Source organism: Crinia signifera, chromosome 11 (genome assembly GCF_055691185.1).
Source record: "Crinia signifera chromosome 11, ASM5569118v1, whole genome shotgun sequence".
In the NCBI taxonomy this organism is placed as follows: Eukaryota; Metazoa; Chordata; class Amphibia; order Anura; family Myobatrachidae; genus Crinia; species Crinia signifera.
In genome coordinates this window covers 77,029,361-77,041,674 of record NC_139227.1, presented here as the reverse complement: position 1 = coordinate 77,041,674, position 12,314 = coordinate 77,029,361, and the positions used below count along the sequence as shown (strand labels likewise).

The following is a 12,314-nucleotide window of genomic DNA, read 5'->3' as shown; positions in this document are numbered from 1 at the left end:
ATCTATAACTACAACCAAACGAAAACAATGCTTGAATGATAAAAGAGCCAACATATGTTAACAATGTGGCAGTACAGGTTGAGTATCCCGTATCCGTATATCTATTATTGGAATTATTTAAAAAAACGTGGTTTTTAGGAATAATTCAAATTTTTTTTCCTTTGTTTTTTTTTCCCCCTCCACAGCAGGCCTTCAGCATCCTCTCCAGCGGTCCCAGGAGTGCATTGAGCGAGTGCACGTGCGCGCCGGTGATGTCACCGGCACACCTGGAAACTCACGCAATGCACTCCTGGGACCGCTGGAGACGGTGCTGAAGGCCTGCCATGGACGCCGGGGGACAACGTGGACACCGAGGGACCATCGGGGCACCACCAGGGGAAGGTAAGTAGGTTTAAAAAACATTTATTCCAAAAACCGTAAAGATCCCTTATCCGAAATGGTTGTGGTCCCGAGCATTTTGGATAAGGGATACTCAACCTGTATAACAATAAGTACAGGTCATAAACTACAAAAAGGCAAGTGTATCCTTTGGAAAATGCAGTGGAAAATAAAATACGTTTACTCTTAATATAATTAATAGCAAGGGCACAATTTCCACAGTATTTTACGCACATGGATCTATCCTTATTTTAATTACATTTTATTATAATTTTTCTATTAGGTGACTTACTGCTGTCTGTCAAGTTTGTAGGATGCTGTGAGTTCATCGAAGAGTTTTCCATTCATCTCCATGAAAGTTTTAAGGACGTTGTATATCAAGGAGACAATTGTCCTGGAGGAAATACAGAAAGAGTCACCGATACTAGACATGTAATGGGTAAACGTGGGGATAACAGGTGAGGAAAACTGGCTTGTCACAGCGGGAACGCAGAAAATTGGTTTGGTGGAAAACTGGGTAGGATAATATAAAGGTGGTTTCCTTTTGCTTTGTCACCTTTATGTTATTCTCAGCTTACACCATTAAAGGTCACATGGAGATTTAATAGGGATCGGTGATCTCGGTTTAATATGATATAGGGACACTGGCTGCCCTTTGCTTAATACATGAAGGAAAGTCATGGAAAATAGAATAAGCATTAATTATGATCCGTCATACATTTTTATTGGTACTTATATGTTAGTTGGGCGCCCACTATAGTTAGTACGCTCATACCCCCACTATCCACGTTGGCATGGAGTTGATTTTATATAGTGTTGCGAGCGCAGTGAGCTACCGAGCCTGAAGCATGGCGCGTGTAGCGAGCCCCGCGAGGGGACACGTAAAACTAAGCAAATAGCTTATTGGGCGCCCAACTAACATATAAGTACCTTTTTTTTGTGTATATTATAGGAATCAATGATATCCTTAAACCATCTCTGTTTAGTTTTCGGTTGCCTTGATTTTGCAGAAGCGCAGAGAACCAGTACAGGAAAATAGGCCTGATTTATTGTAAAAAAAACAGGCAAACAAGGACATATGTAGAAATATAAAATTGCAATATTAAAATACAGATAGCATAAAAGGTCATACACTTAGTAGGTGGTGAGTGTCAAGGGGAATATGGAATAGTAGGGAGTTGAAGTCCCTATGTTTTGACATCTTGATTAGAGTGGTCCCGAATGAGGATGCAGGTCCAGGGTCCACAGCATATAGAATCAGGTCAAATTCATTTTTTCGCTTTCAACTGTTACATACACCAATCTGGTGTCTCCAGTATGCTGAATGTGTCTGGTGCTAGCCTAATACCATGTCTATGTGGATTTACACATATTCTAAGATACATCCAACTCTTACTGTAATTAACATGTAAAAGAATCATTTTTGTGTGCTACAATTTTCATGTGTTGTATATTATGGATACAAATGCGTCCTTGGCATGATGCAGAAGAACACAGCTATCTAGTACACCCCTTGTAATGTCCATTTCCATTCTTAGTTGTATTGTAGTTTTGTTGTAGTAGACATTGAATAAAACCAGAGGCGTCACAGTGTGGAGGTGTGGATCGCAGCTGGGTGTCACCCTCCCAGGGGGTGCCAGCAAAATGCCACAAGAAAGTCACATTATAGTGCAGCCGCCAGCTTATGTCACTGAGAATTTGGTAGTACAGGGAAAGGCTCTGGTGGTTGCCTGTGGTAAGAAAAAAGGGAGGGCATGCTGTGAGACCACGCCCCCTTCTCCATGTAGCCAATCCCCTATTTGGCCCATGCAGGGGTCTCTATTTACGACATTGGGTGCCAACAGTACCAGTGGTGCCACTGAATTAGATTTAGAGTAGACGTCTGTAATGTATTCTGTTCATAATAGTCAATATGCTCTTTAGGAACACTTTGGGGTAAATGTACTAAGATGGGAGTTCTATTGAAGATGGAGTGTTGCCCATAGCAACCAATCAGAGTCGACTTTTATTTATTTAGCACTTTCTTGAAGATAGAATCTGATTGGTTGTTATGGGCAAAATCCCATCTTCAATATAACTCTCTTCATAAATGTACCCCTTTGTTTCCAATTTTTTCAATTTGATAAATGTTCCGGCTTGGAATCAGTTATGGCAAGACTCACGCGGAAGTAACAGTCACTTCCTATAATGAAAACATGAAAGCCAATCCGCAGTCAGATCCTTCCTGATGTAACACTTACTGGTTCCAGTGTTCTTTGGAGACCTGGTAGAGGGTGCTGAATATCAGTGGCAGGATGGTGTGGCAGTTCTCCTCTATCAGACTAAGGATGTACTCGTTGTTCCAGAAATAAAGTGCTCGCTCTGCAACCTGAGATAGGATATGAGGAAAAATGAGAGATTGCGATGTAAGAAAATAGTGTAACAAGAGCAGGAAATGGCTTTAGGAAATAAAGGGTGTGGATGGATGAGGAGGGCTGTTTTTTTCATTGGAAAAAGCGGCAACTGCCCTGGACAATGGTCCACCCAGCATACATTCTAGTAATAATGTCTGGATGGATTAATTAGACTGTTGGTGATCAATAAGGCAATAAATACAGATAATACATTGCCTTAGCATTGGCCCAAACCCTAAATCTCACCATTTATAGTCAAAGTCTAACCATAGGCATAGCCCAGGGTGCGAGGTGGTGCTATTATTAATGGCTTAGGAGACCCTGGACCCAACTATCAAGTTACAGTATTGGCTTCTAAGCAAATGGTTTCCAGTCAGAAAAAGGTTACTTAGTATTCATATAGGTGGTGGTCTCTGTTTATGGCTCTTAATAAAGCTTTACACTGATATGATCCTTCTTCCATGCTGACCCTTCTCCTTCACTCCTGTCTCCCCCTCACTGGTACAGCTGAGGTAATCAGCATGACACTGTCGGAGAGTAGGCTTCTCCTTGATCGCAGCAGTAAGCTGAGGGGAAGTTTAGCTCCTAGATGAGGACTGCCCCATAAAGGGAGAGGGTATCTGATTGGAAGATGGATGCAGTAGCACAGCCGTTACTTTATGTATGCAGTGACTGTACTAAAATATGTCAAATGCTACAGAAGATGTTGTGTTTAATTGGAAGCCTCCTGCTGGCTTCTATGGTCCACTTCTACAGCTGAAGATGCAGCATCAGATCACTTCTGCATTAAAATCAGCATTTGAGTGACATTCAGGTTGCTCAGGATGGCCAGTGTTTTCACACAGCTGGGGCCGGTTAAGGTGTGTTAATGGTATGGATATAGGGCTTAAAACCACCCTGTTTTCTAGTCCCTTTCCCATCCCCAAATTACACTGAGGATTGTGATCTGCAGAGAGCTGAACAGCACAGATCCTGCCCATGAGCTGATCAGAAAACAATCGGCTATGTACCTATTCCATCAGGTTTGCGCATATATCAATCTGGCGCATTGTTCTAAAATAAAGAAGATCTCCAATCAAAGTAGAGTTTTCAGTGCTAGGAAGTATCCCCCTTTGGTAGGAGCTTGCTGACCCCTTACTCCATCCTACCCTGTATTTACACTCACTGGAAACTAATACTCTCAGGAGGTTATTCTGGTTGACACACAGCGCTGCAAATTTTAAAGTGTAAGGAAACATCACCTACCGATGCAAATTTGCAACAGTGCGCATGGACCAGAATAAGGTCCCCAGTCTAAAGCCCTGGGGATGTCATCTAATAGTGACCATACACTACTTGATTTCTCGCAGCAGTGTATGGCCATCCAATCCCCATTGAGCAGCCCGGGATACATCGCATGTGGTCCCGTTTCCAGACACTGGGAGGTGGTCCTAGTCGGAGGTCGGAAGTGTAGGCAGGTCCGACCTCCAACACCGATCCGATGTGTACGGGACAGCGCATCGGATCTAATGTCAAACACATGTGATTTTGGCTGATGTCATGTGATTTCTCAGTCCAATACCTCGGAATCTGGTGAAATCGGCCCAAATCGCATAAGTGTATGAGGGGCCTTTAGATTCAAAACCTTCCAATAACAATGGAGCACTCAACACTTTATCATCTGCAAATAATGTAAAAGATTTACCAGGGCACGTCTATTGGGTGTAGTAAAGAGAGGTATCTCCTAGTGATATTATGGTGAGAGTCCCTGTAAAATACTGCTATGGGTTCCACAAAGTTCTGTCCCTGGTCACAGCTGATGTTCTAAAACTGTGCGTTGCAATTCTCATACTGTACATACTAATGTTACAGTATTACTCTGAAGAAACAAGCTGCATCCTGCTTCTATAATACAGACACAAGGTTTCCCATTGACATGATTTATGACTTGGTCCCTCTAATGGCTTAGCGTTGCCCTGGAACTGGTAGGTAACAATGGGCAGATCCACACGTACTGGATGACCAAAGGCCTATGTCGTAGCACATTTCTTTCCACCCCCCCCCCCCCTCAAGAACACTTAGAAGCATATATACCTGGAAGTGAGGGCTGGAGACACAGCGGGCAATCTGTTTGAAGAGTGGTTCCTGAATCTTAACAAACTGAGAAGGTTCGATAACATCTAGAATCTCTTCCAACTCTCCAAGGAACATCACCTGTAAGAATATATCACCCATGACACAGTCAAATGGAATATTCACTGGTTAACCAAACAGTTTGAATTCAAATGATCTTCTAATATACAGTATATGCACAAGGTTGAATGGGCAGCTGTTTTGCAAACTACTATTGGAATTACATTCTCACAACAGAAACACAGGAATCAGAAGCAGACCTTCCTTACTGACACTTGTGTTGCATCTACAAAGACACTGCACAACCTTGTTGGGTGCAGAGGTCTGACTGGAACTGCACTAGGTTGAAATGATGTCACATGACAAATCAGGGAATTTAGGACCTCTGTTGACTGATTTTAAACTTGTCCTTTTTTTCATCTATAACATTGCTTGGATAAGTCTTAACCGTGTTTTAGATACATCCTGAGAATAAGGGAACCTTTTGGACTGCTTTTAGTATGCCTCACTTTTGTGTGTTTAAATAAGTTGAACAAAAGGCCCATAGAAATGTACACAACCAGTGGCGGAACTTGTGGGTTGTGAGCCCAGTTACAAAAATGTTATTTGTGCCCCTCTCGTCCACCCCAGCCCGAGTTCACAATATGCAAAATGGCAGTGGGTAACAGGGGGAGGCAAAAAACAAAAGAATAAAATTATAGCAGCTCTTAAATGATAGAAAGGGTGAATCAATTAAATTAAAAATAATTTATTAAAACATTAGTGACAGTGTAAACCTATGAATAAAATAGCAATAGCAGTTTCCAGATTTTGTGGGGGAATGAACTGATCCAAAATATATAACCTGCACTGTCCACAGCGATAGCAGTCCCAATCTTTAGTGGAATCCACACGGCGTAAGTTTTCCTGGAAGCTGCCGAGGGAGTGGCCGCTTAGATGACTACAGCCCACCTCCAACCTCGCAGCAAAGTATTTGTTAGTCCCATGTAGATTTAGCCAAAGACATCCAGTATTTGAGGGGGGACCAAGTGGTCAGTCGAATCAGCAGGTAAGTCCAATGTAGTTCAAGAGTAGTCCAAAGGTCTGGACAGCAACCGTTGCGTTTCACTGGACCAACGCCAGCTTTATCAAGGCATAATAAAGCCTTGATAAAGCTGGCATTGGTCCAGTGAAACGCATCAGTGGTTTTACAGACCTTTGGACTACTCTTGACCTACATTGGACTTACCTGCTGATTCGACTGACCACTTGGTCCCCCCTCAAATACTGGATGTCTTTGGCTAAACCTACCTGGGACTAACAAATACTTTCTGCTGCGAGGTTGGAGGTGGGCTGTAGTCATCTAAACGGCCACTCCCTCGGTAGCTTCCAGGAAAACTTACACCATGTGGACTCCACTAAAGATTGGGACTGCTATCGCTGTGGACAGAGCAGGTTATATATTTTGGATCAGTTCATTTCCCCATAAAATCTGGAAACTTTGCTGCTATTGCTATTTTATTTATAGGTTTACACTATCACTAATGTTTTCATAAATTATTTTTAATTTAATTGATTCACCCTTTCTATCATTTAAGCGCTGCTATCATTTTGTTCTTTTTTTTTTTTGTTATCAGGGGCCTGACCATCCCCTAATCAGCAGCTGCAGTTAAGGCAGTGACTCGTGAGTACTAAGCGCTCTGGTTTCCAACAAGTGTTGGAATTTTGTCAACAGGGGGAGGCCGACTGTGACAAGGAAAAACAGAGTGTGACAGGGAGAGGCAGGGGGAGGCAAACTGTGACATGGAAAAAGAGTGGGTGACAGGGAGAGGCAGAGTGTGACAGGGAAAAACAGAGTGTGACAGGGAGAGGCAGGGGGAGGCAAACTGTGACATGGAAAAAGAGGACAGGAAAAGGGTGATGGGGCAGCAGTGGGCCCCTTAATCCTCAGTGGCCCCAGTGCACTGCACCTGCTGCACCAATGGTAGTTCTGCCTCTGTACACAACCATATTGAAATCACCTGGGAAGTATAATAGGTCTCTCATGCTATACATGGACGAAGGCCTGTTTTTTTATTAGCTCAGATGACACATAAAACGTTTGGTTGGAGGAATACAAACACTACAGTATGTATGCCCACCCCTATGCAGGAACAGCCCGTCCCAGCTATGCCTTCATTGCATGACAAGTATGAGTTTGATTCTGTAGTGTGCACAATCCTGGAGCAGTTCAGTTGCTCAATCAGAATGTTTGGCCAACAGATCCATGCATTTCACCTTAAAGCAAGAGCATTCTTGCAAAAATAATCACACAGGGACTCATGCTATGTTGGGCATATGGACAGTTATACACAAAAAGTGTCCATATGACTATATCCGTATTTCTGCTCCCTTATGCAGCTGAATCCTAATAGCAGATGCTTCCCTTGTGCTCACGTCCATGTTGTCTGTAAGGATATCTGGGGGTAAGTGCGTCTGGCATTAACTTGCTGCATATGCTATTGATTCTTTTTCAATTCAGCCAATATTTTTGAACATGACCCTTGTAGTCCCTTTAATTGTGAATTGAGATTACAGACTTAAGGTGCCCATACACTGTACAATTTCTGGGTATGAGGAGATGCGCGCTCCCATCACACCACACAGCTCAAAAAGTATGTGCTGCACAAAACCTATGCGATGCTATATTGTATACAATAATTGTACCGTGTCTGGGCACCTTAATACACAATTATACAGGCATTACAATTTCCTTAGTTACAGCCAGAGGATGGATGCAAACAATATGATCACTACGGTCACATGTGGTGCAACGGTGTCAGCGAAAGCCCAGTTGACTACTCACATTCCATACAACTGAGCCAGGTAAGTGGGTACTTATGTATTATCTGGGCTCCCATGTTGAATGCACCCCATTTTTTCATACCCCTACTATCCAACTACGCATGGAGTTGATTTTATATAGTGTGGTGAGCGCAGCGAGCCCCGCGAGGGGACGCGGTCTCATAAGAAAAACGGGAGCCCAGATATTACATAAGTACCGGTAAGTGTTTATCGAGTTGAAATGAAGCAAGAACACGTGTTTCCAACTCAAAGAATAATCTTGTCCGCCAACCGTTGGCAATATTGGCTGCTCATAAACACTAATTGCTGAATATCTTCACATTCCATATACTTATAGCATACTAACGGTAATGATTGCATTGTTTTACCTCTTTCTGGGTGCAGGTCTTTGGCCAATATTTTAGCAAACCTCGAATTACCTGCAAAGAAATTGTATGTTGATTGCATTATTTATACACATCCCATTAGCAATAACAAGTAGTTTAGTTTAATGCTGTTGTTATTACAGGTAATCAGAGTGAGATGAGCATATGCCACGGTCAGTGGGGAGGTGGCAGGTGTTTGTGAGAATGGGAGTGTGTTGTCCCCGTTTCCTTGGCGGGGCGAGGCCAAGGACTGTGTTGAATTTGCAGGTTCCTTGGCCTCGCACGACCTCCTGCGACTGCAACTCTGAACTTTGGGACCGATGGTCATGATATTCCTCTGGAACTTTCATTGCATCACAGTTTTTAGCAATCGCAAATGTAGGCAGGAGGTGGTATGCCTCTCATCCAGCATTTGCATTGTAAGGATCACATATGTAAGCTGCTGCAAGCCGCTTATCATATGCGATCCAAGCTAAATCAGGCCCATTGTCAAGGGGTGCCAGATGACTGGCCGACAGTCGGGATTCTGACGGTCAGTACTCTGACATCGGAATCCCGCCTGTTTAAATTCCTGACAGTTGGGTTCCCGGCTAACAGGGGTTATTCTCCCTTGTGGGGATCTACGACCCCCATAGAGGGAGAATATAACCTGTGGCAAGCAAAGTGAGCCACCAAGCCTGCAGCGTGGCGAGCGCAGATAGCCTACAAGGAGCTTCTTTGTGCCCCCCTGTCAGAGCACCGGCAGTCGGGATTCCGATGTTGGGATACTGACCGTTGGTATCCCAATTGTCGGACCACCATACCACACCCATTGTCAAGTACATAGCATACTTGCCTATCCTCCCGCATTTAGCAGGAGTCTCCCGTTTTTTCAATTCTCCTCCCGCACCCCCGCAAATCCCTCCGTTTCTCCTGTTTTTGTCCCCTTTCCCCCACAAAATTTGACTGAGCATGCGAGAACGGCATGTTTTGGGGGCGAGGCCTAAATGCACGACGTCATGACATCATTGAGCATGCCAGCTACCGCGGGGCTGTGTGGGTATCCGTGCGGCAGCTGGCGCAGCTAAAACCAGAGGTCACAGCAGTGTGAGCGGGAGCCGGGACGCGCACTAGGCAGCTGCATTAGCCTGTCACTGTGGCAGTGAGTGGGCCGGGCAGCGGGAGCAGCAGTAGTAAGTATAACTGTCTGACTCCTCTGTAGCCTCTCTCCCCCACTCACTACTGTGTGTGGCATGCACTGTGAGTATGGTTGCGCAGGGTGGCTCTTTCCCTGCTGTACATCCCCGGCCGCTTCTGTCCTCAGACTCTGTAGCTGCCGGCTGCCAGTACACTGTCACACTGCATTAGACTCAGCAGCGCTGGCAGCACAGAGCTCCCTCCTGTCTTCCAACCCCCTTTCATGTCATCAGTATTCAGTCATGACAGCAGGTACTGGAAAGGGGGCGGAGCTACATGGAGTGGAGGGGCGGAGCTACACAAGTGGAAGGGGCGGAGCTACATGGGAGCACATCTAATGAAAGGAAGGAGAACGAAGTAGATGAAGTGCCAGCCAGCTTGATTTTAAGGTAACTAACTTGTGAGAGAGGTTCATACTGTCAGCAACTGGTGCAGGTGTTATGCAGCACTACTAATGTCAGCAACTGGTGCTGGCTTTACGCAGGGATACTACTGTCGGCAACTAGTGTGGTAATTATGCAGTGCTACTACTGTCGGCAACTGGAGCGGTAATTACATAGTGCTACTACTGTCAGTAACTGGTGAGGGCGTTACGCAGCGCCGCTACTGTCAGCAACTGGTGAGGGCGTTACACAGTGCTACTACTGTCGGTAACTGGTGCTGGCTTTACGCAGGGATACTACTGTCGGCAACTAGTGTGGTAATTATGCAGTGCTACTACTTTCGGCAACTGGTGCGGTAATTACGTAGTGCTACTACTGTCAGTAACTGGTGCGTGCGTGCGTTACGCAGCGCCGCTACTGTCAGTAACTGGTGAGGGCATTACACAGTGCTACTACTGTCGGTAACTGGTGCTGGCTTTACGCAGGGATACTACTGTTGGCAACTGGTGTGGTAATTATGCAGTGCTACTACTGTCGGCAACTAGTGTGGTTATTAAGCAGTGCTACTACTGTCGGCAACTGGTGCGGTAATTACGTAGTGCTACTACTGTCAGTAACTGGTGCGGGCATTACACAGTGCTACTACTGTCGGTAACTGGTGTGGGCGTTCCGCAATGCTAATACTGTCAGCTACTGGTGCGGGCATTACACAGTGCTGCTACTGTCTGTAACTGGTGTGGGCGTTACGCAGCGCCGCTACTGTCGGTAACTGGTGAGGGCGTTACGCAGCGTCGCTACTGTCAGTAACTGGTGAGGGCGTTACACAGTGCTACTACTGTGGGTAACTGGTGTGGGCGTTACGCAATGCTAATACTGTCAGCTACTGGTGCGGGCGTTCCGCAGTGCTACTACTGTCAGCAACTGGTTCTGGCATTATGCAGCGCTACTACTGTCTGCAACTGATGCGGGCATTATGCAGTGCCATTACTGTCGGTACTGTCAGAGCCAAACCCACTTTAAAGTTGGCCGCGCCTTTGGCGTGGCAGATCACAACTTCTGTCACACCAAACTTGGGAGGTATGCTGCTATGTCTTTCCGTGCCCATGTGCTTTTCTATTAATATTTTTAAGCCTAACTGAAAACTTGCCCTTATTTATATGAAAATATTTCATGACATCAAACACATTGCAACCACACATGATTGCTGGTTTCAATTGTACAGTTTATGTTTGTAGGTTGCCCATATACAAACTTGCTCTGGTGGTATGCGACTCTTCATATATTTTTTTCACCAGCCACTGCAGGACACACCCCTGGGTGGAAATAGATACTCCCATATGTGTCACTAGACACGCCCCTTGGTTAAAACATGACACACCCCTTTAATGGTGCGCGACGCTGCGCTCGGTGCATTTTGCTAGCATCTAAAATCTCCGTCATTTTGCTTTTCAAAAGTAGGCAAGTATGGTACATAGTATTTTTATGGTATGTACCTAATAGCATTCTCAGTAGTAGCATAATAATAAAATAATATTCTTAGCAGAAGCAATACTGCATGTGCCCACCAGCACCACATATCGGTAATGTACACAGGGTGTTAGGATAATTTGTGTACAGTAACTGACAATAACAGTACAGCCTATTGCTAGTTCTACAGCAGGCCTGCCTCTACTGCCTTAACAAATACTGAGTACCTGATTTACAGATAAAAGCCAATCCAGCAAAAGTGTGCATACACATAAACATGGATCATAGTGTAACGCATGAGGTGGAAAGCATGCAGCAAACACAAAGGAGAGTTTCATTTAACTCTCCAAAGGTTTAAGGATTTGCCTCTCTAGAGTCTTTCCATATATTGACCAATGGCGTGGCACAATATTCCTCCTACCCTGAATACTACCCGAATCTCTCACAGTCTAAATAACTGTAAATTCATGTTTATTAGGGAGTAACATTTACAATGTAAGTATATGGTATTATAGGTGAAACAGTGTCACTTACATGCTCTGTGAGGGAGGAGTCTTTTTCCAGGAACTGAACTGCACAGTAGGCAAGCTGAGCGGAGAAAATATTAGGTCAGGATGCTACAAGCAAGACACAATGTCCCTCACCGCTTGCCGTAGTAAAGAATATAATGAGCCTCCCCTTCCCTATATTATAGAGTATAATGTGTCTTCCCCTCCCCATAGTATACGATATAATGAGCCGCCCCTCCTATAGTGAGAATTGGAATACCCACGCTGCCTTCAGATTCCATGCATTGACCTCTTCCAGCTGCGCTTCTCTGTGTATCATGCAGGGAAGGAAGCTGCCGTGCCGCCCCCAGTAGGTGCCACCCTTAGGCACGTGTCTCACATGCCTATTGATAAATCCGGCACTGGGGATCCCTCAAAAATGGCAACTTCTAGATGAATCAGAGTTCATGTGGATCTGGGGCAAGGCTTATTTTGAGCTAATTTTGCTTGTGTATGTTTACAGCTATGCTTGTTTTTAAAGGCTGTGCTCATGGTTCTCTGCTATGACCAAGAGGAGGAGGTGAGTATTCAATCTTTTCAGATAGCCGTTTTCGGATGGCTTTTTTGCTGATGTAGATTCAACTTTGTTTATATTTACAGTGGAATTTGCATCCACAGAAAAAAAAAAGTTGAAACGTGAGCCAATTTCAATGACAACACAAGGATCAG

General features: G+C 44.6%; 1 protein-coding gene across 4 annotated transcripts in view; it reads right to left on the bottom strand.

The window, feature by feature from the left end:
* The window catches only part of PPP2R5B (protein phosphatase 2 regulatory subunit B'beta), a 78,490-nt gene that overhangs the window by 3,905 nt on the left and 62,271 nt on the right, over nt 1-12,314 (bottom strand). For all 4 annotated transcript variants that reach the window (XM_083165125.1, XM_083165126.1, XM_083165127.1 and 1 more), the window contains exons 9-13: nt 11,632-11,685; nt 8,075-8,125; nt 4,845-4,964; nt 2,619-2,746; nt 671-772 (exon numbers count right to left, since the gene is read on the bottom strand). In XM_083165125.1, coding sequence (XP_083021251.1) covers nt 671-772; nt 2,619-2,746; nt 4,845-4,964; nt 8,075-8,125; nt 11,632-11,685 — 455 coding nt within the window. The remainder of the gene's footprint in view (nt 1-670; nt 773-2,618; nt 2,747-4,844; nt 4,965-8,074; nt 8,126-11,631; nt 11,686-12,314) is intronic.